This window comes from Diplotaxodon limnothrissa, linkage group LG9 (assembly GCF_057381915.1).
Source record: "Diplotaxodon limnothrissa isolate DT_005_m linkage group LG9, D_limnothrissa_male_GT1.1, whole genome shotgun sequence".
NCBI lineage: Eukaryota > Metazoa > Chordata > Actinopteri > Cichliformes > Cichlidae > Diplotaxodon > Diplotaxodon limnothrissa.
The window spans coordinates 11,689,947-11,717,748 of record NC_140604.1 but is presented as its reverse complement, the minus strand read 5'-3'; the positions used below and the strand labels follow the sequence as shown (position 1 = coordinate 11,717,748).

The following is a 27,802-nucleotide window of genomic DNA, read 5'->3' as shown; positions in this document are numbered from 1 at the left end:
GGAGTCTTTACCTCAAACCTGAACAGCAGACTGAAGCAAATAAAATTCTAGGAATCAGTAAGTCCCTCTAGGCACTCCCCTTTCTCCAGGAGCCAACAGCAGCTCAACGAGCTGAGCCGACAATCACTGCCAGCAGAAATAATGGGTCTCCTGGAGTTGTGAGCACAGCCCAGAAAGAAGACTTTTACCAAAAAGCACCAGTGCTATTTTTTTAATATGTTAGCGAATTTATATAAAAACCTATACCTGATCAACGTAAGCTGGAGGAGACGGCAGGTAAAAAGAGTATAATCAGTTTCTGAATATCCTGTATCATGGATAACATTAAATTCACTGCAGTAACCATCGGTGCTACGATGAAAGTAGCTGGTGTAATGCTTGGTTTATTTTAAGTCTGTGGGGCTCACAAAAACAGAGGCAGCTGAATTAATCGGCCCTCGTACTGTCACTGGCAGGTGAGGATTAGCCTGGATGTGACCTCCTGCTCTCACAAACACAAGGCTAACAGAGAAATACACTTAATGCAGTTCAAACATATTTATTTATTAAAACTCAGTCAAATAATATAAACTGTCAACATTATTGTCACCATGCTTCTTACTGACTGATAATCTCAGGCAGGCTTCCACGCCTACAGTGGGAAAAATGACCGATTATACTGTATAAAAACCATATGAACGAAGTACATACATAGCAGTGTCCACTAGGGGCAGTAGTTGAGGTACACATGGTCTTGGCTTGTTGTTATTATTAAATTAGACAGAATGACACACAGAGCAGTAAAACTATCATCTGAAAGGTGCTTTCAACAGAAATGAGTTCATTTCCATGAGAGATACATTTTCTTCACTCCAAAAAAGGGGTTATTAAAAAAAAAACTTTCCATGCTCCTTATTAGTTGGTACTGGAAGCCTGGGGAAAAAATAAAAGACAAGCACAATGACTTTCATGTAATAATCACTTGGGGTGCATTTATTAGGACAGAACGGTGTAGTTACCTTCATTTTGTCGATAAACGTTTTGTTAATGGTCCCGCCGCAAGCGCGCAGCAGTTTGGGTGTGGGGGGTTTGGGTCCGAACAGCGCCAGTCCTTTTTTCTTCTCTTCTTCAACTTTAGCTGCTGCTGGACCTTTGGCCTTCATTAGTTTCCTACAGAGGTACAGAGGTTTGTTTACTACAGCAGCATTTATTATTATCATGTGGAAACTTCATATCTCAGGGATTACATGTGTACTTATGCGTCACACTGACAGGAAGGGGAAGCTCACTGTTCAAAGGTGTCCCAGCCTGATGAACATCACCAACAGCCCTTTTTCTGACGTCCACATAACACTTTTCTTTTCGCTTTGTTTGTAATCGTGCTGTTTTAAAGATCAGGCCTTGAAAATAAAAATAGGTCCACCCACTAACATGTGATTGTTTTCCTTGTGTGTAAAACTACCTGACTGGAATTTTATCTTAAAAATCGCTGCCATTTATACATGTTCACATACTTCCCCCCTCACAGATAGTGTATCATTGGTTTCCAGTAAATAAACCACCAAGTACAGAAGTTATTTCGTGAAATCAGCAGCAAATATTGAGTCAAATCCTTTGACTCACTTGCCCTTTCTGGCCAACACTTTCTGCGACTCCGGGTAATGAACCAAAATATCAAACAGGTCTTTCTTCTCCAGGACAAAGAGGTTGGCGAAGCCGTATGCTTTGACATTAGCTGTGCGCCTGTTCCCTCCATCTTTGGAGGACTGCAAGAGACTAAGAAACAGAAAGAGAAAACATTTCACTGTTCACTGATTGTGATTAATTGCCTCTGATGTTGATTAATTATCAGTATATATTTGTGCGCGTGTATCTGAACTCACCTGATTTCCCCAAAAACACAACCAGCTTTTAGTGTCACAAACACAATGCTGTTGTCGGGTCCTCCCACCACCTGCACCGCTCCACCTTTGATGATGTACATCTCTTTACCGATGTCACCCTACAAATAATTTACACAAATAAATTACTGAAGGGATGTTTTATGTGTATGTGCTTATAAAGGGCATTTTAGCTTTAAAAGAAGCCTGTGGTGGCCTTTTATATACACAGAACTTCTGAGATTAAAGTCATAAATTCAGACCTACAAGAACTCGGACATTAGAAGTTGTAAATTTTGGAGGAAAAAAAAAGTATTAACCTAATAAAAAATCACTGTCATGGGCTGTTTCCTTTGATCCTTCATTTCATTTCATTCATTTCAATTATTTATTCATTTTCAGGCACAACAAATACCTATATTGAACATAAAATACACAAAACAAAAAACAAAACTTGCCTGAAAAAGGAGTGGGACGAAGAAAACTTATTATCCTGCATTTTGAGTTTCATTCCTTTTTGTATTATGATGTTCTTGTTTGTGCAGTTTAGGCTTCATCCAGTTCTGCTGATATTGAGCTCTGTTTCCCTATCCGGTTGTTCAGTGATGACGCGACGAATCCTACTTCCGGGCCTAAAGTAGTCTGCGTTTAATATGGCTTTTGTGTTGTTAACATGTTTAATGTTATGTATTTTCTTCTATTTAATCTCAAAAAGCTCCTAAAACAGTCAGTGATCACTGTTGACCTCCCTCGGCTTTTATTACCGCTAATCATTTATTTAAGCTCAGTTTTTAAAACCTTAGGATGTAACTACAGCCCAGCCCATGCAGCAGTATATGAATGACTAACCTCGTATTGTGGCTGCATTATCTCAGTTGTTCTCCTGGCTGAAGTTTGGTCCTTTTACAGCATCCTGCCATGCGATTACATTTGTTCCTGACCACCGAAAACACTCATGTTAACTTTTATCGAGTGGAAAAAAAGTTAGCTTGTTCATATTATGCTAACATAGCTGTGTCGCTAGCGGTCACGTAGCACATCATTATATACCAGCTAGCCAAACTTCAGTGACCCTACAAACGTCACTGCTGTTTAGTTTTCTGTCTTCATTTATGTTGGAAGTGATAACAGAGCTGTACGTTTTAATTTGTTTCCAAAACCCGCAGTCAGGACATGCTATATTGTATTTAGATAGAAGCTAGCGAGCTAACTTCCTGCTAACTTCTAACTCCGTTAAATGTCATAAATGTCCGTTTTCATGGATGCCTGGATGTTAAACTCAATTGTTACACCTGGTAGAGCAGAACGCTGATCATTTTATTAAAGATGAAAGACTTTAGACAGTTTTTCAACTCTCAGTAATGCCATAGTGATCGTTTGATATGTGGACCTGCAGCGGAGTTTAGACCCAGACACGGCTAGTGACGTCAGACTGAACAACCGGATAGTTTTGCTCCAAGTGTCTGCATTTGGGTCATCCTACTGTCACCACGCGGTCTGCCAGCGCAGACCCTGACAATGAACTATTTTATAAGATTATAAAGTCATTTTTCCAAATTTAAAAGTAAAATATGCAACGCTGTCTGAGGTTTTATCATAATTATGAATTTTAGAGAAACAAAACTTGGATATTTTTGACGTTCAAGTGGTAAAAAAATAAGTTAGCTAAAAATGTACTCGACAATGGAGGATATGCAGTTGTAACTAATGTAAAAATCTGTCATCACAATGAAATAAGTGTGTTTTCCTCTGCCTCTTTACAGTCTGTATGCTTGTCATCATATGGTGAATCAGGGCTAAAATGAGTATCTCCTTATTGCCAAGTTTGATTACACAACATCAGTTTATCCTCCCCAGCACATTTTTACTTTTTTGTATTTAATGTCCCTCAATTGTTGGCATAAAATGATGATAAACTTTTAAAAAATTAAGTAATTTGTTGTGTTTCATTCACATTTGAAGTTGACGATGATTGTGTAAGACTTAACACACCTTCTTCACAACAAAGTCTCCGGGCAGATAAATGATCGACTTGAGCCTCAGCAACATGTCCACTAACATCTGCTGGTCACAGCCCTGTGGAAACATATGAAGATATTTAACTGACCAACCATCTCCCAGTCTCCCAGTTACTGTCTGGGCTATATATTTATTTTTTCTAATGAGTGTGCACCTTGAAAAGATCAATCTTCTGGAAGGTCGCCAGGTTGATGTCCACAGCAATGGCTGTTCTCATCACTAGAGGCATCTTGTCCAGCAGCTCGGACTCATCTGAAAACACGGAGATGAAGAATTATTATTTAATTCAGTGTTAAAACTTTCTGCACCTGGCACAATAGTAGGACTGACGTCTGATTTGTGTCCTATAATTAAAGCGTTTCTCACACACTCTTAAAGACTGAAATGAAGATTTTATCCAGTGACTACTGACCCAGCATGCCCTGAGCGTCCCAGGTGTAGGTGTACCAGGTGCGGACTCGGTTCTGTATCAAAGACGGGATGTGATTGGTCACCATGTACTCCACAGTGTTGTCCATGGAAGAACGGAAGTAAGTCTGTCCTGCTGTCGCTGCACCAATGACATCTCTCATCTGAGACATTATGATGGTAAGAAGAAAACCTTTGTTTAAACTAAATAAATACTCCTCTCACTTAGACAGTAGAATGAATGTGCTTTTGTTGTTTTTGACAGTCAAGACATCACAGGGAACCAGTGAAATACTATAGACAGAGTAACGGATACTGGAGTATTGCAGGTTTATTCATCTATCTACATAAACAGGACAAGTGGGGGAGAATAAGAGACAATCGTTTACTACTACTAGTACTACTTGCAGTTAATGATGCTAAAAGGATGCTAATCAGGACTCCAGATGAAGTAAGGATGCTGGGGGCTGTGACTCATGCTATGGGGCAGAGTGTCCTCTGTATTACCTGTCCAATCAAACTGGAGAACACAAAGACGCCCAAGAAAAAATTAGTCATCTGAAAGGTAATCTCAAAGACGGTTTCGGGTTCATTAAGACCCCCGATGTTGATCAGACTGCGGACAGCAAAGTAGTAAGAACGCAGGTACCTGTGGAGAGTTTTGGGGGGGGGGGGGGGGGGGTGTCAGAGAGGGGTGTCATAAACTGTATTGGATGTTTTGGGGTCGTGTGGGGGAAAATGGAGTTTGTTTCTTTGTTTTGCATAAAATGGCAGTGGTGGGTTCTGGGCACGTTTGAGCGATTTCCTTGATGTCTTGCTGAAATTGCTTTAGCTTCCTAAAGAGAAAAAAATATTAAAAGAAAAGAGAAAGTAAAATAACAAAAATGCTACGAGAAAGAAGCTACCTGGCCAAGCATGGTGGACATAAAGAATGCCCCGAAAAGGTAGTTGGTCATCTGAAAGATCAGCCCGAATGTGGTGTCAGGAGTTGGTAACTCGGCGATCAGTAGCAGGGACTTCTCGGCATAGAAGAAGCAGCTGAGGTAACTGCAGCCACAGCGTCAGCAGCAAACATGGGACATATGAAAGATTTTGACTGGATGCTTTGTGAGCTGGAACTCATAACTCTGTGCGATAAACCAGAGACTTTTTTTTAGGTAATTTTGTTTCTCTGCTATAACCTTTTGTTATGCATTGCTAACATTATCCCCCTATGTGCTCATTTTCTACCTTTCTGTATCATGTTGGTGAGTGAACATGTTTAATATGGTCATTTGTGAGTACAGATGTTCCCCTAGCCACTGTTTTCAAACCATCAGCCAATCATTAGAAAGTTGCACAGAGGGAGGGAAGAAAAAACAGTTTGTTGTAACTGTGACTCGTGCACAGTGTTGGGGAGTAACAGAATACATGTACCGCCGTTACGTATTTAAAATACAAAATATGAGTAGCTGTATTCCATTACAGTTACCGTTTAAAAAGGTGGTATTCAGAATACAGTTACTTTGCTGAAATAAAGGGATTACACGGCGGTATTTTCCTGTTTGATATGTTCGCCTATGCTCTCTCTATTTTGGGTTTCCCTGCCGGTGGAAACCCAAACAAAACACGCATTAAGAGGCTCAAATGCCTGTGTCTCAATCTCGCGTCTCATAATGATGTGAAGAAATATTTAAAAAAATGATTTAATATGAAGGCAATAGGCAGAATGCTACAGGCATAGCCCTAAAGAATGTAGCCTGATGGGCAGTGCAGTCCGTGCTGCAGGGAGAATGGACTGCCATACCCGTTATGTGTCTGTGAGCGAGGGAGGGAGAAAAAGGAAAAGTACAAGATGTCATCGAGCAGAAACGGGAGCTGGAAGCATGTAAATATAATAATAACCACTGCAGCCAAGAAGAGAGCCTGGCGAGCCCAGTTGTAAGTAAGCTATTAAGACTCGACTGTACACTGTGTTCGTGTTTTCCTCCGAAACAATAAATTGGGTTGGAGCAGCCTTTCAACGCCTCTCTCTGTCTCTCGCTAGCAACGTTGACCCAGACAACAAAGTAAAGCCAGTTTTCAACTACGAGCACAACACGAACCCAACGTATTAGCCAGAGGTCCCTTTATGGTTTTACGCCTTTACGGTTCAGAGCCGCGGACCTGTTTTATATACGCGGAATAGTTTTCTATACGAGATCGCTGCAAAAAGCGCAGTTACCTAATGTCCACCCTCCCTGTTACTCATTTTATATTTAGATTTAAAAATCTAGTTGGTATTGGTATGGCGAGTAACCTTCAGTAATAGTAATAAATCACACAGCAATAGTACATTCATGTAGTTGTAAAAAAGCATGATAATATATTAAGTAATCCAAAGTATTCAGAATACGTTACTCTCATTGAGTAATGTAACGGAATACGTTACAAAAACATTTTGGGGCATGTATTCTGTAATCTGTAGTGGAATACATTTTAAAAGTAACCTTCCCAACACTGCTCGTGCAAAAGCTGCTCTAGCAGAGTCTCAGAATACAGTATGAGCATGCTAGGTCCACATCAAGAGTTGGCAGAAAAAAAGATGAGAAAATCCCTCCAACTCAAACACAAGTGGCTGTATAGAAGTGCTGTACTTACGCGCTGCCTACGCCGGAGTAGACCCATTTAGTTTTACCAATGCCCTGATATTCTGAGGCCACGTAGTAGAAGCAGGCATTAAGGTGGAGCACGAAGAGCAGATAACCAATTGTGCGAATCACTCTAAGAGGGGTAATAAAGAGAGTTATTGATATGGCCACATTTTGACATTTTTGCTATCTCAGTTAATTGCATTGTATACTGGATGGATCAGTGGGTGGATGGATGGACGGATCGGTGGATGGACGGATGGGTTGGTGGATGGATGGATGGATGGATGGACGGACGGATCGGTGGATGGATAGATGGGTTGGTGGATGGATGGATGGATGGATCGGTGGATGGATGGATGGATCGGTGGATGGATGAATGGATGGATGGATCAGTGGGTGGATGGATGGATGGATGGATGGATGGATGGACGGATCGGTGGATGGATGGATGGGTTGGTGGATGGATGGATGGATGGATGGATGGATGGATGGATCGGTGGGTGGATGGATGATGGATGGATCGGTGGATGGATGGATCAGTGGGTGGATGGACGGATGGGTTGGTGGATGGATGGATGGATGGATGGATGGGTTGGTGGATGGATGGATGGATGGATGGGTTGGTGGATGGATGGATGGATGGATGGATGGATGGATCGGTGGATGGATGGATGGATCGGTGGATGGATGAATGGATGGACGGATCGGTGGATGGATGGGTTGGTGGATGGATGGATGGATGGATCGGTGGGTGGATGGATGATGGATGGATCGGTGGGTGGATGGACGGATGGGTTGGTGGATGGATGGATGGATGGATGGATGGATGGATGGGTTGGTGGATGGATGGATGGATGGGTTGGTGGGTGGATGGATGGATCGGTGGATGGATGGATGGATGGATGGATGGATGGATCGGTGGATGAATGGACGGATGGGTTGGTGGATGGATGGATGGATGGATGGATGGATCGGTGGATGGATGGATGGATCGGTGGGTGGGTGGATGGATGGATGGATGGATCGGTGGGTGGATGGATGGATGGGTTGGTGGATGGATGGATGGGTTGGTGGGTGGATGGATGGATCGGTGGGTGGATGGATGATGGATGGATTGGTGGGTGGATGGATGCATGGATGGATGGTCTTACCTCCAGATGTAAGCCTTGGCCATGATGCTCTCTAGACGATCACTGAACTCAAAAAATGTGTCCATCTTGAAAACAGGTGAGGAAATGTGAGCCAGATGAGAGCCAAAGTACATTTAATAGGCGTTGTTTATTGTCTCATTCATCTAAACATTATTTAAGTAGATTTACCTTCAGTAGACGATTGAGTCTGAAGGCAGATTTGAATCCAAATTGGATGTACAACAAGTCAAATGGAAAGACTGACACCACGTCTGCCTGTGAAAGAGACAGACAGCTGTAAGGTCGCTGACTCTAATTAAGTACATAACTTCAAAGCTCAAGGGATTTAAGTGATCATACCAGGAATCTCTCTGAATCTCTGTAGTGCTTCTTTGTCATCACTCTGTCTTTCTGCAAGGGAATAAAAGTGACTTTGTCATTCAGGCCAGTGTTTTTCTCTGTCAGCAGTCAGGATCATTTCCCACTTACAATGATGTCTCCTCCTTTGACGAACTGTTTGCGGGGTTGGGAGATGACAGAGTCCACCAGGTAGATGATGTCAGCCAACACATCCAGGGTGAACCAGTAAGGGATGGAGATCTCAGTGTGGTAGGGGAAGCACAGGCGGGCCGTGATGAACCACGTGTTGTAGTTAAAGGCCACAGTCACCAAGCTTAGCCATGCAATGTAGCGACGGTCCGTGAAAGGGTCTATGGATTGCCCAAACACAGAGTCCATCAGGTCCTCGAGTGGCTTCAACACAGTGTCCACCACTGACCACATTGCCTCGGATATCCTGGTTCTTATACTCTTCTTCTCCTCCTGCTGTTTGGCCTCTGCTGCCTTTTGTTCTGCTTTCTTTTGCTCATCCTCCTTTTTCTTCTTCTCCTGCTCCTCTTTTTTCTTCTTGTCTGCCTCCTCCTTCTTTATCCGTGCCTCCTCTGCCTGTTGTCTCCTTTCCTCTATGACTCTGTTGTAGTCGTCTTTGCGTAGCAGTGGCGCTGAAAGGATAAAGGGGCTGAGTGAGCAACAGTTAAATATTAAGAATTAGTTTCCTTACTGCCCCATGAAAACAATAACATTTTTTATTTTATTTTTGATTTTATTGATTAGCATTCAAATTCAAATCTCAGTGAAAACAGTGAAAAAAAAAAAAACAGTGAAAATAGAACAAAAATCTACCATAAAGAAAGAAAGCATGAGACAAGGCTAATCAAAAGGTATTGGCTGAAGCATTTGCTTATTACGCCAACCCTTTTCACAAAATATCTTTTTGTATGCAGCTCCTGTACATAGGGCTTGAAGAAAATAATAAAACAAAGCAAAAACCAACCAAACAAACAAACAACAACAAAAAAAACCCAAAGAAAAAAAACTTTCCACCTTAGATAAGTAACTACATCAAAGCAAAAGAATCAAGAGGTTATTTTTTTTCTCCTTTTTGCTCTTTTCATTCTTGATTTATATATTTTTCTAATACTCTATTTTTAAACATGTTTTTAAACAAGGAAAATGAACTACACCACAGATATTAGAAATATTAGATACATCCACAGATATTAGAAATATTAGAAAATCTGCAGCACTGAATGGTTTTGTGTTGGCACTCACTGACAGGAGGGGTTATCTCAGGGGATGAAGCATACTGATCAGTCACTTTCTCCTTGAAGAGCTGCTTTCTTTCTCTCATCTTCATGATTATGGCTCTGAGGTGCTCATCTGAGTACTTGTTGATGACTATGGGGGGAGGTGGAGGGGGGACTCCCTCCTCTCTGAGGAAGCAAAATAAGAAAGTTGCGCTGTTATTGGCAGTGAGTGAGTTTCTGATGTAGCGAGGATAGAAAAATCATAAAAACTCCTAAAAATTCCTGATGTGAATGAGGAATTTCAACCAATTAAAAAAAAGGAACAAATCAGGAAAAGTTGTGTAATAATCAGAGACTCCACTCGGCATTAATGATTCAACACCTGTTCTACTCCAGCATTTAAAGTTGCCTAGAGGTAAGATTTTACTCTGAAAAATCTGGAACTTTACTTTAACATGCATTAAGAGGTTTTCTGGTCATGTAGCAGTCACATTGTACTGACACACAACACAAAACTATCCACAACACTACACACTACTACACAAGACAACCAGAGATGTAATCCGATTACTTTTTTCAAGTAACAAGTAAAGTAAGGGATTACTATTGCAAAAAAGGTAATTAGATTACTGTTACTTTCCTGTGAGCATGCTGCGTTATTGCGTTACTAAAACCGTGATTTTTTTTTTGCAAGAGTGTCTCATGACAATGACGTAAGTGAGTGCGACGTTTGTGGCAACAGCTGTGTGCAGATCAACAATGGATAATAGCTGTATCCCAAAACGTCGGCTGCATCCTTCGGAGGACCCGGCTTTCGCAGTCTACGTGGGCCGGGTCCTCCGAAGACCGAGAAGGCTGGAAGTGCGAGGCTGTGAAATAGGACGGTCTAGCCTTCAGATTTTCGTCTTTGTCGGTGGAGTTTAACAAACTCGGCCGTCTGCTCCTTGCTATCTAAAATATAACAGGACACTGGCGTAAATTCTCGACTGTCTCACACTTCTTTTTATGACGTTTATTCAGCAGTGTGAAAATCCCGGAGGAACCCACCCGATGGATTAATAAAGTTTTATTTAATCTAATAATCTAATAACTTTGATCTCAGCCAAACCGATTTACTCCGGAACAAATAAAACACAGAAAAAAGGCAAACAATTACATTTTTAAGTTATCCGAGTGACTTACATATTATGTTTAACCCGAGTAGCGAAAGAGCGGGGGTCTGAAAACGATGAAGCCGGGAGTCCGCTGCTCTCACCGGCTCGACCGGCGCACTTTTGCAAATATGCGATGTCTTGATAAACCAAGCAGATATTTGAAATGTACACAGCTACTTTCTCGCCTGAAAATATGTTAAAAGTTTATTTTGTGACCCAGAAAGATTAATAAGAGTAATTTTAAAACTTAGTAGTGGCTTAGTAGTAGTGTTGGAAACTGAAATTGGCTGGGCCGTGCTATGAATTCTGGGATATGGTGGGCCATGAAGGACACACCCGACCCTGTCACTACTCGATCCGTACTGGAAATCCGATCGGTACCCCGCATGCGCATGAAGCGCCTTGAGGCGACTTTTGTTGTGATTTGGCGCTATATAAATAAAATTGAATTGAATTGAATTGAATTGAAAAGGTGTCTACTTCCGGTCGAAGCGTTTTACGATAGTTACGGGTCAGAGTATCTGTTAAGATGTTAGGAATAATAAGTATCTCTTAAAATGTTTCCAGTAATGAAGCATTTCAGTACAATGTAGACAAAAACGGAAAATAAAAAGATAGTTACGGATCAGGACTCCCCGATCCTTACTACGCATGTGCAAAGTCGGACCATACAAATCGGGTCTACCTGATCCGTACCGCGCATGTGCAGGGGTTTTCTTCTTCTTCTGTTCGTATGATGGCAGTTTACTCCCCAGTGTAAGAGGATACTGCCACCTGCTGACTGAGCGAATGAACCCTATTGTAAACTGATTTAACGTCATTACAAACGTGTGTTAAATTTGATTTAGTGATAGTTGAGTGTGTTTATGCTTGTCTGTGTGGAGAGGATTGATTGGAATAGCGATGATGATGTCTGCTATCATTGTCAATTGTTAGTAAGCAGTTCATCTGGCTGATGAATCTACATGTGACATATTACAAAGTCTGTATTATTAACTCTGTAATTAGGCGCTATTCTTCTTATTTTACGGCGCTTAACAGATACTCTGACCCGTAAAATGCTATCATAAAATGCTTCGACCGGAAGTAGACACCTTTTGCGCATGCGGGGTACCGATCGGGTTTCCAGTACGGATCGGGTGGTGACAGAGAGTACAGGGAGTGCAGAATTATTAGGCAAATGAGTATTTTGTCCACATCATCCTCTTCATGCATGTTGTCTTACTCCAAGCTGTATAGGCTCGAAAGCCTACTACCAATTAAGCATATTAGGTGATGTGCATCTCTGTAATGAGAAGGGGTGTGGTCTAATGACATCAACACCCTATATCAGGTGTGCATAATTATTAGGCAACTTCCTTTCCTTTGGCAAAATGGGTCAAAAGAAGGACTTGACAGGCTCAGAAAAGTCAAAAATAGTGAGATATCTTGCAGAGGGATGCAGCAGTCTCAAAATTGCAAAGCTTCTGAAGCGTGATCATCGAACAATCAAGCGTTTCATTCAAAATAGTCAACAGGGTCGCAAGAAGCGTGTGGAAAAACCAAGGCGCAAAATAACTGCCCATGAACTGAGAAAAGTCAAGTGTGCAGCTGCCAAGATGCCACTTGCCACCAGTTTGGCCATATTTCAGAGCTGCAACATCACTGGAGTGCCCAAAAGCACAAGGTGTGCAATACTCAGAGACATGGCCAAGGTAAGAAAGGCTGAAAGACGACCACCACTGAACAAGACACACAAGCTGAAACGTCAAGACTGGGCCAAGAAATATCTCAAGACTGGTTTTTCTAAGGTTTTATGGACTGATGAAATGAGAGTGAGTCTTGATGGGCCAGATGGATGGGCCCGTGGCTGGATTGGTAAAGGGCAGAGAGCTCCAGTCCGACTCAGACGCCAGCAAGGTGGAGGTGGAGTACTGGTTTGGGCTGGTATCATCAAAGATGAGCTTGTGGGGCCTTTTCGGGTTGAGGATGGAGTCAAGCTCAACTCCCAGTCCTACTGCCAGTTTCTGGAAGACACCTTCTTCAAGCAGTGGTACAGGAAGAAGTCTGCATCCTTCAAGAAAAACATGATTTTCATGCAGGACAATGCTCCATCACACGCGTCCAAGTACTCCACAGCGTGGCTGGCAAGAAAGGGTATAAAAGAAGAAAAACTAATGACATGGCCTCCTTGTTCACCTGATCTGAACCCCATTGAGAACCTGTGGTCCATCATCAAATGTGAGATTTACAAGGAGGGAAAACAGTACACCTCTCTGAACAGTGTCTGGGAGGCTGTGGTTGCTGCTGCACGCAATGTTGATGGTGAACAGATCAAAACACTGACAGAATCCATGGATGGCAGGCTTTTGAGTGTCCTTGCAATGAAAGGTGGCTATATTGGTCGCTGATTTGTTTTTGTTTTGTTTTTGAATGTCAGAAATGTATATTTGTGAATGTGGAGATGTTATATTGGTTTCACTGGTAAAAATAAATAATTGAAATGGGTATACATTTGTTTTTTGTTAAGTTGCCTAATAATTACGCACAGTAATAGTCACCTGCACACACAGATATCCCCCTAAAATAGCTAAAACTAAAAACAAACTAAAAACTACTTCCAAAAACATTCAACTTTGATATTAATGAGTTTTTTGGGTTCATTGAGAACATGGTTGTTGTTCAATAATAAAATTATTCCTCAAAAATACAACTTGCCTAATAATTCTGCACTCCCTGTAATATGACCGTGCAGCGTTTAAAGCGTGTAAGTACTGACCTTACTTTGAGTTTGATTCTGTAAAAAGTGACAAAAACATTAGGGTCTGCTGTTCACTGCGTGGGAAGAAAACTTCTTTTTACAGTGAAAAAAACCCTAAACTTCCGAGCAAGCGCCGAGTGCGCTGCCACAGGAATGTGAAATTCACAGAGAAACTGCTGGATCCTTCCACTGACATGACGGCTGCGGCACACCTGCACCAGAGCAAACCTCCGCCTGCCCCACTCCTGCTAAACAGGTGAAAATAGAGCAACAGGGCCGCTGAGTTTTTGATTTTATTTATTTTCTGCTGTGTTTTACTTGCATCTATTTGAAAGAGTGAGTGTAAACATAAAAACCTATTTTATTTTATGTGCTGGAATGTGCAGAAAATAGGTTTAAATGTTAAACAATTTTTTTCCAGTCAGAGAATGTTGCATATACTTTAATTTTTGGTTGATGCATAAAGTTAAAAGATTAAAACTAATAAAACAAGTTTTAAAAAGAGACTTTTTCATTTGATTACATTTTATATAATGGATGATGCAGAAAAAGTAGAATTGGGCTGAAAGATCTATTGCTTTATTACCTATTTAGGGGATAAATTATGTTTTTAAAAAGTAAATAAGTAACTAATTACTTTCATAAATAAGTAATTAGTAAAGTAACGGGATTACTTTTGGGGGGAAGTAATCAGTAACTAATTACTGATTACTTTTTCAAGTAACTTGACCAACACTGAAGACAACACATTAACTACACGCTCTCTCTCTCTTTTTCTGCTGTCTTTCTTTCTCTCTTTCTCTCTCTCTCTCTTGCTGTCACTCCTAAAACTTCACCCTCTTCCTAAACAAATATAATTTTTTGATTGGTCAGCATGGTACATTTTTCCACCAACACGAACGGGCTGTTTTTTGTTTAGTTTTTTAATTTTTTGTCATAAGCAGAGAGTGCTTGCTAGCGCTGTCCTTAGACGTTAACGTGACGAAACTATTCAGGAAAAAACGCAGTGTATATATTGTTTATCAGGATTCTGGTTTTACGTGGCCTATCTGCACAATTTAAAAACTGGTATATATCACCCTGTTGCTTTGTCATCTTTAAGTGGTCACGTGATTAACTTACCACGACTACTTTATTCTTCCTCAGTCAAACAGCAGCACTCATGCAATTGTTTTGCCCCCCTGAGCTCCAGGTGTTGTGCCAAAAAGTGATTGCCGTCCGCGAGAGCGCTCGCAGCTGCTTAAAGCTGTAGCGCCCAGATTACTTACGTAGACAGCTACTTCCGTGCAACTGATATAAGGTGCAGTAAACTGAACACAGCTTCAACTGTCTGTTTGTTGAAAAATAGTAACGCATCCGCGCCGCATTTTCTTGTTAGTAATAATAATGGATTGGATTTATATAGCGCTTTTCAAGGCACCCAAAGCGCTTTACAATACCACTATTCATTCACTCTCACATTCACACACTGGTGGAGGCAGCTACAGTTGTAGCCACAGCTGCCCTGGGGCAGACTGACAGAAGCGAGGCTGCCATATCGCGCCATCGGCCCCTCTGGCCAACACCAGTAGGCGGTAGGGTAAAGTGTCTTGCCCAAGGACACAACAACCAGGACAGAGAGCCCAGGGATCGAATCGGCAACCTTCCGGTTACAGATATGCTTCCCAACCCCCTGAGCCACGGTCGCCCCTTAAAGTAGTAACAGTAACTGCGTTGTAACGATAGGAATAGTAATTAGTTAGATTACTCGTTACTGAAAAAAGTAACGCCGTTACTTGTAACTCCGTTATTGCCATCACTGATAAAGTATAATACACATTTAAGGTATATAAATGTAGAAATATTTGATTCAGTGCATTGCGACCATCCTCAGTGTTTATTTCAGTTTACAATCGTTCCCTTTTCATTCAGGACCCAGCTCAGTACCTGTGATTTGAAATGCTAAAAAGAGTGAATCACAGAGAGAAATAACTTGTGACATAAGAAGGATCACATTACACGGATAAATGCAATCAGCCAAGTGGTGCTCACTGCAGAGCCAAATGGATGGAGTCCAGCTTCACCTGTTTGTGGTTAAGGTTAGGGCACTTTGGGTCAGGGAGGACAGATCTAGAGGTCAGGCCAGGCTAGGCCAATAGCGGTCTTCCACTTCGGCCCGAGCTGTGAGAATGATGGATGCTCTCCCCCTAGTGGATAAAATTCTGTAGTGCCTTTGACAGAACAATACACCATGTTTAAACTGACACATCCAACATGCTGAGATCAGGCCCTGCAGTCAAATTAAAGTCAGTACATTTTCACACTTAATTGTCAGGTTGTTTTTCCATCGTTTCTTTCATTGTTTTCAGTGTGTAAATGGTACACTGTGCTGGGTTGGAGTACCGCCCCTGGTTTGTGGAAACTAAATGAAAGAAAGTTAAAGAAAGTGAGCCAACGCCGTGGTGACACCGGTTCTGGTAGGAAGCCTTTGCAGACTTAATCAACCCTAAAGGCGATGCAGCATTTCATCTCACTAATATGCCTCATAAAAGAAGAAGGACACATACTTGGGCGGTTTATATATGAGAAGGACACAGAGTAAACCACACACACTTCAGGTTTTGTGTAGCACTGGCAGTAAAAACTCCCAGTCTAGCTCTTCTGTAGAGTACCTCAGGATCCCCTCTGAGCTCTGACACTATTTATTCCACACATTACTTAAGCTGCTGGCTGACACTGACCCCACCACCACCACACACACACACACACACACACACACACACACACACACACACACGCACGCTACCTGTCCTCCACCTGGAGCCTCTGGCTCTTGCCACCATTGTTGTGTCATATATATCATATCCTCGTTGAAATCCAACCTGTGCTTAGAACTACGAGGATCAGCCGTTGCTGCCTCTACCTGTCGCCTTCATAGTGTTTATTGAGGGACCAGAAGCAGCTCTGGTGAGCTCCTTAAAACCTAAAGAACTGAAAATCTTTTAATCCACTTTCAGGCCATCCCTCTTTTAATATGCATGTTGCTCCAGCGGGTAAAGATCTCACATGCTGCGCTTATCTCCCCGGGCACCCTCCCTCCCTCTCCGCCCTCTTGCCAGGGAATCTGATTAATTAGCGTCCTTGGGGTGATTACTTTGATATAGGTTTGTGGTGTCACTTGGCAGGTGTGTGTTTGCAGTGAGCTAAAGTGGAGTTTGGAGGCTGGGCTGATATTCTGAGGATAAACACACTGTAACTACTCTCTGTAAACGCTTTTGACTGTCGGTGCACCCGCTTTCAAATGAAATGTACCTGGAAAAAATTAGGTAGAAGAAACAACACTGCAAGCGCATGTCTTACCCCTCAGCTCCAGCTTGATCGGGGTTTGGTGGAGGAGCTGGAGCCGCGGCTGGAGCTGGGGCAGGAGCTGGTGCCGAAGCTGGTGCCGGGGCCGCTGATGGTGCTGGTTCAGGGGCTGGGGGTGGTGCCGGTGATGGAGCTGATTCTAAGAAAGGGGAAAAAAATCCTACGTTTATTTTGGCTTTTCAAGATTGTTAGAAATGGTCCTCACCTCCTGGAAGAAGAATAAAAAAATGTTTGATCTTACCTAATTATTTATTTTGCATCGTTTGTTTTCCTGTAAAGCATTTCTTTTAGACATCTTTATAAAAATATTACACATTTAGAAATATAACCGTAACAATACATTAGATTAAGTTTTATATTTATAATGGTTTCTGTTTTCCCATTTATTTCTTTTAATTGCTAATTTCCTCATCATTGTATTATGTGTTTTCCTTATAGTCCCTTTAGTCTTATAACTGCATGTCATCCATCTGTGAAGCAACTACGAACTGTAAATGTGTTCATCCTTTTTTTGGCATCTTTGCTGCACTGGTTATGTGAAACCATTTTTATTTAGTTCATCATCTATTAAAGATTCCTGTAACATCTGTAAAAGAGAGAGACAAGACGCTGAATATGACATTTGAGGGGTTGATTATTAGCTGGCCGTGTTTCTGTCCGGCTTTCAGACACATTAGGCAACCGTGGGATCAGCAGAATGAAGTAACAGAACCTGGATGGATGATGGAGACAAACCTGATGTTATTCACTCCGGCTCCAAAAGGCCATTCAAACTTTCAGCAACACAATCAACAAATCAGTGAAATTCCATTTCTTGTCGAGCTCAGCAGTCGAGGAAACTCAACTAAAATGGAAACGGTCAGCAGGCGCGAGAGAAGTCGTCCAAGGCTGAACGTTTCATATTGGACATTTGTCCAAAGGCTTTCTCTTATTTTGGTCCCTTTTTGTCACTCGTTTGACTGTTTGCGCTTTATAACTATGACTATAACTATTATAACTACAGCTTTATACAAATAACAAGAATAAACAGAATAATACACGAGGCTGACTGAAGTGTGGAGGTGTTTCAGTAACACTGTGTTTCACTGCAGTATCTAATTAGCAAATACATTTGTAAAGAAGCTTATTATACAGTAAAACGTTACATACTTATTTCCCTTGTAATGGCATAAACAAGTGTTGTATTTATGTGGATGGATATTGGTGGATTTAGATGTGGGTGTTTGGCCTATTACGTTGATTTGTCAGTTGCATTTGTATTAGTATGTCTTTTAAAAAAAATGATGATGCATATGTTTCTATTTGCTCGATGACCTGTGCAGGGACAACAAACTGTCATGTTAGATGAATAGTTTTTGTACACAGTCCCTGACAAATAAAGAGGCAAACCAAAATGAAGCGAAATTTAAAATAATCCATATTTTCTCATGTTCCCAACATATTAACAGTCAGTCTTGTTTTAATTTCACAGGATGGGACAAAAAAAAGGAACTGGGTAAACTTTTCAGCCGTTAGAATGACTCACCCTGTGGTTTGTCCACTTTCTTGTCTTCATTCTCCTTCTCAGCTGGCTTCTCCTCCTACACGACAAATCAACATTTTTTTTCTTCACAAAATCTGACGCCTGGCTCCATTTGTCAAACAGTGGCCATTAAGAGTGACGCTTTAATTTCAGTGGCAGTTTTAAAGAATGGTGAATTCAGCGTTTGACAAATGACTGCCTCCCCTGATGGACACTTTTAAAAACAGGCTGCGTTCATGATGAAACAAATTTCAAAGTGCCCGTTTGGGTAATGAGTGATTTCAATGAGGTAGTGAAACAATTTTATTTGGGGTTTTTTTCTGTTTTGCTGCCAGGGTACAGAGCAGCTGGTTGAATGATAGAGGCAGATGAGACGCCACTGCTCATGTCTGTAACCAGTCAAAAATCTGGTTGACAATAACGATTTATTATAGTTAGTCTAATAACTGAATATACAGGCGGAACACATACCTTGGCTGGAGGTGGAGGTGGAGGTGGAGCTGGGTCAGGGGCTTTGCTAGTAGTCCCAGAGCCCTCTGGCACCTGCGGGCTGCTAAAGAGATCCTTCAACTTTGCAAACATGTCTAAAAACCTACAAGTGCATCAGCCGTCCTGCCTGCTGCTTGTATGAGGGGAGTGTGGCGGGAGGCAAGGATCAAAACGATCCCTCAACTAGCCTGATCCCCTTCACTCCGCCTACCTTTTCTTCTCCACCTGTTTTAATTCAGCGTGTCCTCATAACCAAATTGACCCTAATTGCATTACTGTATTTAGCAGGACTAATACTCTTGCACTGAGCATAGCCCCCACCATCAGCAGTGACATGTCAGCCCATCCCTCAATTGGCTTAGGGGTGACCACTAAAGCAGGGAGGGCTGCTTAGCATGCGTGCGAATGTCTGTGGAGCACACTGTCATTCTTCTTATTGTAAGTGACACACTCTCGAGTCATGATACACTTTAAAAAACTGCCATTCCCGTTGAATGTATCATTGTAAAAGGATGGAAGACAGTGATCAAACAAAGTCCACATAGTGGGTTTGAATGACCCAACTAGATATACACCAGCTCACTGAGAGGTCAAAGTGACTCTGTCCTTGTGTCCTTTCACTGAGTTAAAATGTGGTCATGAGTGCGTCATGCCCGCTGCTCTCATTTACTCACTGTAGTACTTTGCTGTCTGAAGCAGGGCAGGAGGGAATCAAACAGGCTGATCTGCTTCTCATACAACCAACTCCAGTCTTGCCGCGGTCTCAGTGCAGGTAATCAGCTCATGTTCATGGCCAGTTTGGAGATGGCTTACGTGTGGACCTGGGAAACATTTTTAGAGCTAAAAACAAAACTAAAAGTTGTTGAGAGCTTCTCTGGGCTAAGTGTGTGTTTAATTTAGTCTGGGAGTTGTTGTTTAGTGTGCAGTCGGGAGTGCAAGGCACAGCTCTCGCATCATCAGCACTTTTACTAATCTCTCTAAACAGATACCTGCAGATGGCCAACGGCAGCAGCACTGCAGCTTGCATGTTGGCTGCAGGGTCAAACTATTCATAGCATTCAGCAAAACGAAGCAGTGATCGTGATGCTGTTGTCTTCACTCTGGCTATGAGGAATTCATTCATATTCTTTCACAGCTAAACTTTCAACATGATGAGAGGTCCACTGTTTAACAGCTTACGTCAGTCACAGCAAGACTGAAAAGACACTTCAAAGTAAAAACAGAAAATGATTGTAAGTGTATGATGGCGCTGGTTTGTAACTGTGCCACTCTGAAGTCTTTTTCTTTCACATTTAGAGCTAAATGTTACAGATAACCATAATTATAATGGTTCATACTTCAGAGCTACAGTGCTGTGAAAAAGTATTTTTCTTTCCCCTTCCTGATTTCTTAGGTTTTTTTGTGGATATTTTTCACACATGTTCCAGATCATCAAACTTTAATATTAGACAAAGAGGGAAAAGCCACCCAAACCTACCTGTCATTGTGTGAAAAAGCAACTTCCTCTCTTTTTAAATTAAACATTAACTGTGATTATTCACATTTTTTGGAAAGCTGAGTTTTGTTTCAATAGCACTCTGAGTTGGTGAATTAGCAAATCACTTAAACAGAACCTGTCAGACAAAGTAAAGAAGGCTAAAAGATCTCTAAATGTAGCGCACCACACCACGATCTAAAGAAACAGCTGAGTCACCGATATCTATCAGTCTGGAAAGGATCACAGAGCCAATTCCAAGGCATTAGGACTCATGAACCACAGTGAGAACCATTATCTACTGAGGAAGGTTTGAGTCCCGTTACATCTGGAGTAATTCTGCCAGAGGTTTCTTCCTGTTAAAAGGGAGTTTTTCCTTCCCATTGTCACCAAAGTGCTTGCTCATAGGTCATGTGATTGTTGGGTTTTTTCCTCTGTATGTATTATTGTAATATAAATTGAGGCAACTGTTGTTGTGATTTGATGCTGTAGAAATAAAATTGAATTGAAAAACTGAATTAAAGCTGAAATAGACGCACTTCCTCACCTGGCCTACAGATGGCAGTACTATGAGACCTAAAACATTAAATCCACTGCAAATGTCTTGTACAGTCATACTAACTGAGTCGTTCCATTATATTTTTGTTGCAGTAATGAGAATCTGCCTCAGCTATAACCAGAATGCCTCTGGTTCAGCAGCCACCAGCCTGATTTAAGAGAGCAAACCTATCTTTAACTTTAACCCAAACATAAAGTCTCTGTGTTATTCGAGGCCATGCTAAAGACATGTGTTTAGGCTTCTTGTAACTTCCTGATGGGATGCAAGAAGGATAAACTCAGAGGCGTGAACTTCTTAACATTTCTATTTCCACATACTCAATTTTTAAAAAAGATTTCCTCCACATTTTATGTGAAGACATCATGCAAAATGTCCAATTTAGTTTTATCTCACAAAAATACTCAGTCCAGATCTGAAACTATATTTTATTCCAAAGTTAATCGCATTGAAGTTGGGCCAAGGCTGACCTCTGGTAAATTTTCATGCAAATCAGTCCATAACTTTTTGAGTAATCCGCCAAACCAATTACCTTCCTAATAGGGACCTGCTCATCGGAACACTGGGGCCATCCTAAATGCATTAAGCTGATTTCATAGTCACTGTGGCACCTTTTTGGAACCTGCAGAAATATGGTTATTTTCACCCACAGATCTCACTTTATTGTCATTGTCATTTTCTTTCATGCTTTCCTGTTTTCATTTAGCCCTTATCACAATGAAACATACACACTCTCAGTTGTCATTAAGAGTAGAATTGCAGCACTATCACCCACTCAGCTCATATTATGCTTTTCTATGCCTGTTGTCACGCTGAGGAATGACCCACAAAATGCCAGCGTGATGCAGATGGTGGCTTGACTCAGTCACGGGCTTTGTGCAATGTATCTCTGAGCGGTCTGAAGGACCATCGACTTCGTTTGAGGTACACGAGAGGATTTGGAGTTCAGGAAGGTGTAGATGACGTTTTCATGCCCTCTACTGTCCATTTATACAGGGAGATGGGTATTGGTATCTGCTCCTTTTCCATTAAACCAAGAGAGTTGGGCCTTTAGCCCTTAACATTGTATTTTTTTTTAATTCAAGGGCATTATCCTTAAAACACAGTAAAATACAACAAAAAAAGGATGTTTAATAACGTTTAATAGTGCAATAAAATGCCAGGCTGAACCATCCAACACACAAACACACATTTACTCCTGTCAGTCAGCAGCACAGTGACAGCATACCTTGTCAGTGAAACAGCTAGAAATAAATTTATAGCACAGAGTGGAAGCGGCTGAGTTGCTCACTGTGCTAATTGGTGTAATACAGAACAGCTCTCAAAAGGGGGGTCTAGAAATGATAAGAAGGCCTAACTGAGGGAGGCTAGTTCAGAGAATAATCACTGTGAGAAATGCCATCATGATTACTCCTTTATCAATGCCATAAAATCTGTTTGGCTACTACGTGAGGGGCCTCCATTCAGTAGGAGACAATAAGGCAACAATTTGTTCCAGCGAACGAAGCTGTTTAAAAGACTGCTTCAAGTTAATGAAAAAAAACTTATTCCACTGTCTAAAGTAGTAGAGATGTTGTGTTACTGATTTACCTGATGACATGGAAAATTAATAGAAATACACAGAGAGAGGGTGCGGAATACTTATACGTACATACAGCAGAGGCAACCAAGTAGATTTATTTTATTCATTTAAATATTTCAAATGTGTTTTCCTTAAAAATTAAATGCATTGTGATATAAGCAATCAATGGTAAATGGCCTGTATTTATATAGCGCTTTCCTAGTCCCTAAGGACCCCAAAGTGCTTTACATACCCAGTCATCCACCCATTCACACACTGGTGATGGCAAGCTACATTGTAGCCACAGCCGCCCTGGGGCGCACTGACAGAGGCGAGGTTGCCGGACACTGGCGCCACCGGGCCCTCTGACCACCACCAGTAGGCAACGGGTGAAGTGTCTTGCCCAAGGACACAACAACCGAGACTGTCGAAGCCGGGGCTCGAACCGGCAACCTTCCGATTACAAGGCGAACTCCCAACTCTTGAGCCACGATCGCCTCAATGCCTCAAATCACCAAAAAAGTCATTAGGTACAGCAGTGCTGGGGTGGAGGAATATTGTTGAACATATATAAATTTAGTTTGCCCACATGCACTTTGCTATATAAAGATGTAGCTAACATTGACTAGCTGGGACCACACCCTTATTTTAGGTTTGACAGCATTTCTTGAAGGGGGTGTCATACATAGACAGAACCGGAAGGGATGTGTATGGAGGTGTGGTCCCGCTCCCTGCATTCAACAACTACCTTGTTTTAGTTGTGGTAGCAACCTGGGTTATGTGCCACTTCAGCATCTTCGATGTACTATTGCTGTGTGATTTATTACTATTAATGAAGGCTGCATTACAACCTGCTAGCTGCAAATAATCACGTGCAGTTCTGAAAGCAGATAGAATGAAAACATATTACTGATAAAGAAATAGTTTTCTATGCCAAACCACTGCAAAAATTGCAGCCTTACCTAATGTCCAGCCTACTGTGACTCATTTTATATTAAGATTTAAAAATCTAGTTGGTATTGCTTTCAGAACTGCACATGATTATTTGCAGCTAGCAGGTTGTTAATGCTGTCCATCAAGTCTAACAGTCTGCGGTCTATTAACTAATCTCAGCTAACGCCAGCTAACAATGTTAGCTCAGTGGCGAGTAGCCTTCAGTAATTATAATAGTATTCAGAATACCTTACTCACATTGAGTAACCTAACAGAATATGTTACAAACCAGATTTTGGGCCATGTATTCTGTAATCTGTAGTGGAATACACTGGTAATACAAAAAATGTACACATATTTACATATGGTCTTCAGAATTTTTTGGCAGCAGTGTACTAGACACTGATGAGGACATAGTGGAGGAGTGGAACTTCACCATCACTGACTTTGGTAGCTTGAACTTCTTCAGCTGCCGCAGGAAGTAGGTCCTTGTTCATATTTTTCAGGAAATGTAAGGACTACACAGTGTCCACTGGAGAGTTATGCAGGAAGACGAGGTCCTGTGAGGTTTTGTATGTCCTGTTCACAATCAGCTCCGAGCTGTGCTTGATTGGGGATGGGACAGCACAAAGCTGTCAAGCTTTCAGTTATTTCCATAACTACAGAGGTCAATGAGATGCGTCTGTAGCCATTAAATCAAATCAAATCAAAATTTATTTATATAGCACAGCTTGTGAGCCTTGTTTTTGTGGAAACAGGAATATTGTTAGAGGCCTTGAAGCAGGCTGTCAAATGACATGTCTCCAGTGATGTGTTGCAGATGTCAGTGAATTGTGGAGACAGTTGATCAGCACAGTTGCTTCAAGGTGGATGGAAACACCAAATCTGGTCCACGTGCTTTGACAGGGTTTATCTCGGTCTCAAGTATGGAGAGAGGTGTGGGGGGGATAACAGCTCTGTTCCACCGCTTGTCGAAGCAATAGTAGAAGCTGTTCAGGCCGTTGGCTAGGTGTGAATTGTAGGTGAGGTGAGGGGCTTTAGGCTTGTACTTCATTAAGTGAGTATCAGTAGTCAGCATGACCTGCTAATGAAGCCACTCAACTAACGTAATATGCTAATGTTCTCTAATGTGTGCCTTTCTCTTGGTTTTATATATACTTCTCTTGTTTGCCACTGATTCCTGCTCTCTACTATTTATATTTTATTCTTGCACCATGTCATTGTACATGTACAATGACAGTAATTCTATTCTATTCTATTCTATTCTGCATCTTTGTTTTCCAAAGTGCCCACATGTCGACCATAGGTGTATTTGGACTCTCAGGATCTAATGCATGATTAAACTCCCCCCAAACCCAGTTTTGGTAGTGGATGTTGCAGGAGTCACTGCTAGGTAAGCTAACTGTCTGTGTTTAGCTAGCATTCACTAATGCCAAATACTACCATTGCTAGGATTTCAACAGCCCAGAAGTCTCTTATTTTGGAAGGCTCAGCCAGTTTGATGGCTGTTAAAATAAATACTGAGAAATAAATACATTATTAAAACGATAAATAGAAATATCTAACTTGCCATTTGCCCTTTAAGTGCCTTGAGGTGACTGCTGTCGTGATTTAGTAAATAAGTATATACAGTGTTGGGGAGTAACGGAATAAATGTACCGCCATTACATATTTAAAATACAAAATATGAGTAACTGTAATCCATTACAGTAACTGTAATCCAACTGTAATCAATGCCTCTGTCAGTGCGCCCCAGGGTGGCTGTGGCTACAATGTAGCTTACCATCACCATTAAGTAATCCAAAGTATTCAATATATGTTACTCTCATTGAGTAACGTTACGGAATACGGTACAAAACATTTTGGGGCATATATTCTGTAATCTGTAGTGGAATACATTTTAAAAGTAACCTTCCCAACACTGAGTATATAAATAAAATTTAATTGAATTTTCAGACAGACGCAGTCATTAGCTGGAAACTGGTTTCTTTAGTACAGTTGACGGCCTCTGTCACCATCTTGATAAATCTGCTCTTTAACATCATCTAGTGACTCTGTCCACACTCCAAAATGCTTCCTCCTCATCCAACCTTAGCCTCCTTACCTTAGCTGTGAGCTTGTCATTGTTATAACTCAGCGTGGTGGGAGATAGTGTGCAGCTGTCCTCACAAGAGCCGATGGCGTCACAGCATCTGTATACTCATCCAAACTTCCCAGTCAGTGCAGTCCAGACACGCCTGCAGATTCTCCATAGCCTCATTAGTCCACCACCTAATGTATCACTACAGGTTGAGAAAGTTTTAATTTCTACCTGTATGTAGGGTTCAAATTGGGGGTGTTTTGGTGTATATACTCATAGTGGGTAGTTTTCCTGTTTTGCTTTGACAAAGTTTGACTTTCTTTGTCTCTTTATTCACTGCACAACGCTTTTGGAAAATGAATGCTGCATCAGCACATATTACCGTAAATCCCAGACTACAGAGCGCACCTGATTAAAAGCCACATGCTCTAATTTTAGAAAGAAAATCAATTTTGTACTTGTACAGGCTGCACCGGATTTTAAGCCGTATGCGTTTCACTTGTAATATGAGATATTTACACAGAAACATTACACATGAGGATTTTTAACGTTTAATTTAATTCGTACGGTAACATAAACATGGTAACATAAACATACAAAAATACATACTGCAAATGCTTTTTTTCTTCGAACAGCGCCTGTAACACGGCTACCTTTAAGTATACGTACGTATCAGTAACACACAAATTACGTTGCTTATGGTTTTTTTACGGAACAGTGCACAAACAACATTACAACAGCTCTTAACAACCGGTAAAAATATATACCGTATATATACTACTTATCAATTTTATTGGCCTACTGTTACCAGGCAAAACGTTTTTGGCCGCATGAAAAAAATATGCATTAGCCGCATGTCTGTATAAGCTGCAGTGTTCACAGTGTGGGAAAAAAGTAGCAGCTTATGACCCGATGCAGTCTTTAGGTCTTCACAGTGCACATATACTTTTGCACAGTATGACACACCGTCTCTGTAGTGAGTGCACACGCTTTGTATAATATATTGTTGAATTTACAAGCAGGAAAGTGGTTTTAATTCCACTGTAATAAGTGCTTTTTGAGCATTCCTCTGCCGCCTGTACTATGCAATCTGCCTGGGAGTGGAGGGTTTAATCGCCTGCATCTAAATTATATGTCGGTGTTTAGCGTACCTTGGGAGTAGTACAAAATTTATCTTTAAATATCTAGTTACTGAGTGTTGGTGCTTTATAAGCTATCAGTCCTGAATATGCTCTCCTGCCTTTCTGTCTGCTACCAAATGGGGGCAGAGCAACACTTTGTATCTCCTCTTGCCTCCTCTCTCCAACAGATGATGAAAAAATTTTCATTAGAATTAGCCAGATGCTGTTGAGAATTACTCCAAGCTCCAAGAGAAAAAAAAGATAGACACCAGCATGACTTATGAGCATTTTAAAGACAGCAACATCTGGTGCCACTACAGAACTTGCCCCAAGAAAATAAAGAGTCATTAATTTACTGTCAAATCCCAAATCCCAAGGAAATAATAATTAACATCTGATTCTTATAGATGAAGTATTTTGGGGGGCAATGAGTAACTTTAATATTAAAATGAATTTATACACTTCACAGGAAAAATGTATCATTCTTCATTAACATTAAGAAACCTTTTTAATATGTTGACGTTCTTTGAGTACAGTTTCTTCTTCTTATTTGTTACCAAAGCTTAGAAGTGGAAAACATAACACATATGAGTCTTTAAGACCTTCTGTAAAACAGGCACAGTGATGCCATCGTTGGATTTTATTCAGTAATTTGTTTATTATAAAGAATTGGAGTTGAAATAAACCTTTCTTGGGCTTTTCTCGGGGAAGTGAGTGTTTGTGTTCTGAGTGCACATCCTCCTGAGTGACCATGACAAGCCTCCATGCAGGATATTGGTATGTGTTTCCAGGTGTACAGCAGTGAGCCACAGAGCACTGAAGTGTGTCATTGAGAGGGCCTGTGGGGCTTAATGCCCAGCCGCTCGGTGTGCACATTAATCTGAATGAAGGCACAAAGTGACAGGCCTGAGATTTTAGACTGCCCATTAAAGCTTACAGTCACATGTTTCTCACTGTCACAACCGTGGGGCTGGACCAGCAGCTCAGGTGCATTCAGTGGTTGTCCAGCAAACACAGGGAGCTGTGTGGATGGTTGCTTATTAAACAACGATGTGCTAACACCATTTCACATCAGTCTCTAACATCTCGTGCCTCGATATGTGTTTGCATTGTTGTATTTGGATTCTCCCAACACCCACATGCTCTGGAGTTAATCAAGAGTGGCATCTTCAGTCAAAGACTGATTGCACAAAAATGTCTGAGCTCCTCAGGT

General features: G+C 41.3%; 1 protein-coding gene across 1 annotated transcript; it reads right to left on the bottom strand.

The window, feature by feature from the left end:
- Positions 1–383: 383 nt before the first annotated feature.
- LOC146625184 (cyclic nucleotide-gated channel beta-3-like) lies at positions 384–18,957 on the bottom strand. The gene is made up of 17 exons (XM_085362138.1): positions 18,847–18,957; positions 18,379–18,433; positions 16,848–16,992; positions 9,640–9,800; positions 8,518–9,029; positions 8,389–8,439; positions 8,218–8,304; positions 8,050–8,114; positions 6,906–7,028; positions 4,794–4,935; positions 4,291–4,450; positions 4,033–4,130; positions 3,852–3,935; positions 1,863–1,981; positions 1,603–1,755; positions 962–1,149; positions 384–481 (listed from the first exon to the last, which is right to left on the bottom strand). The coding sequence occupies exons 1-17, from the start codon at positions 18,955–18,957 to the stop codon at positions 384–386; spliced, it is 2,352 nt and encodes a 783-aa protein (XP_085218264.1).
- Between the last annotated feature and the right edge of the window lie 8,845 nt (positions 18,958–27,802).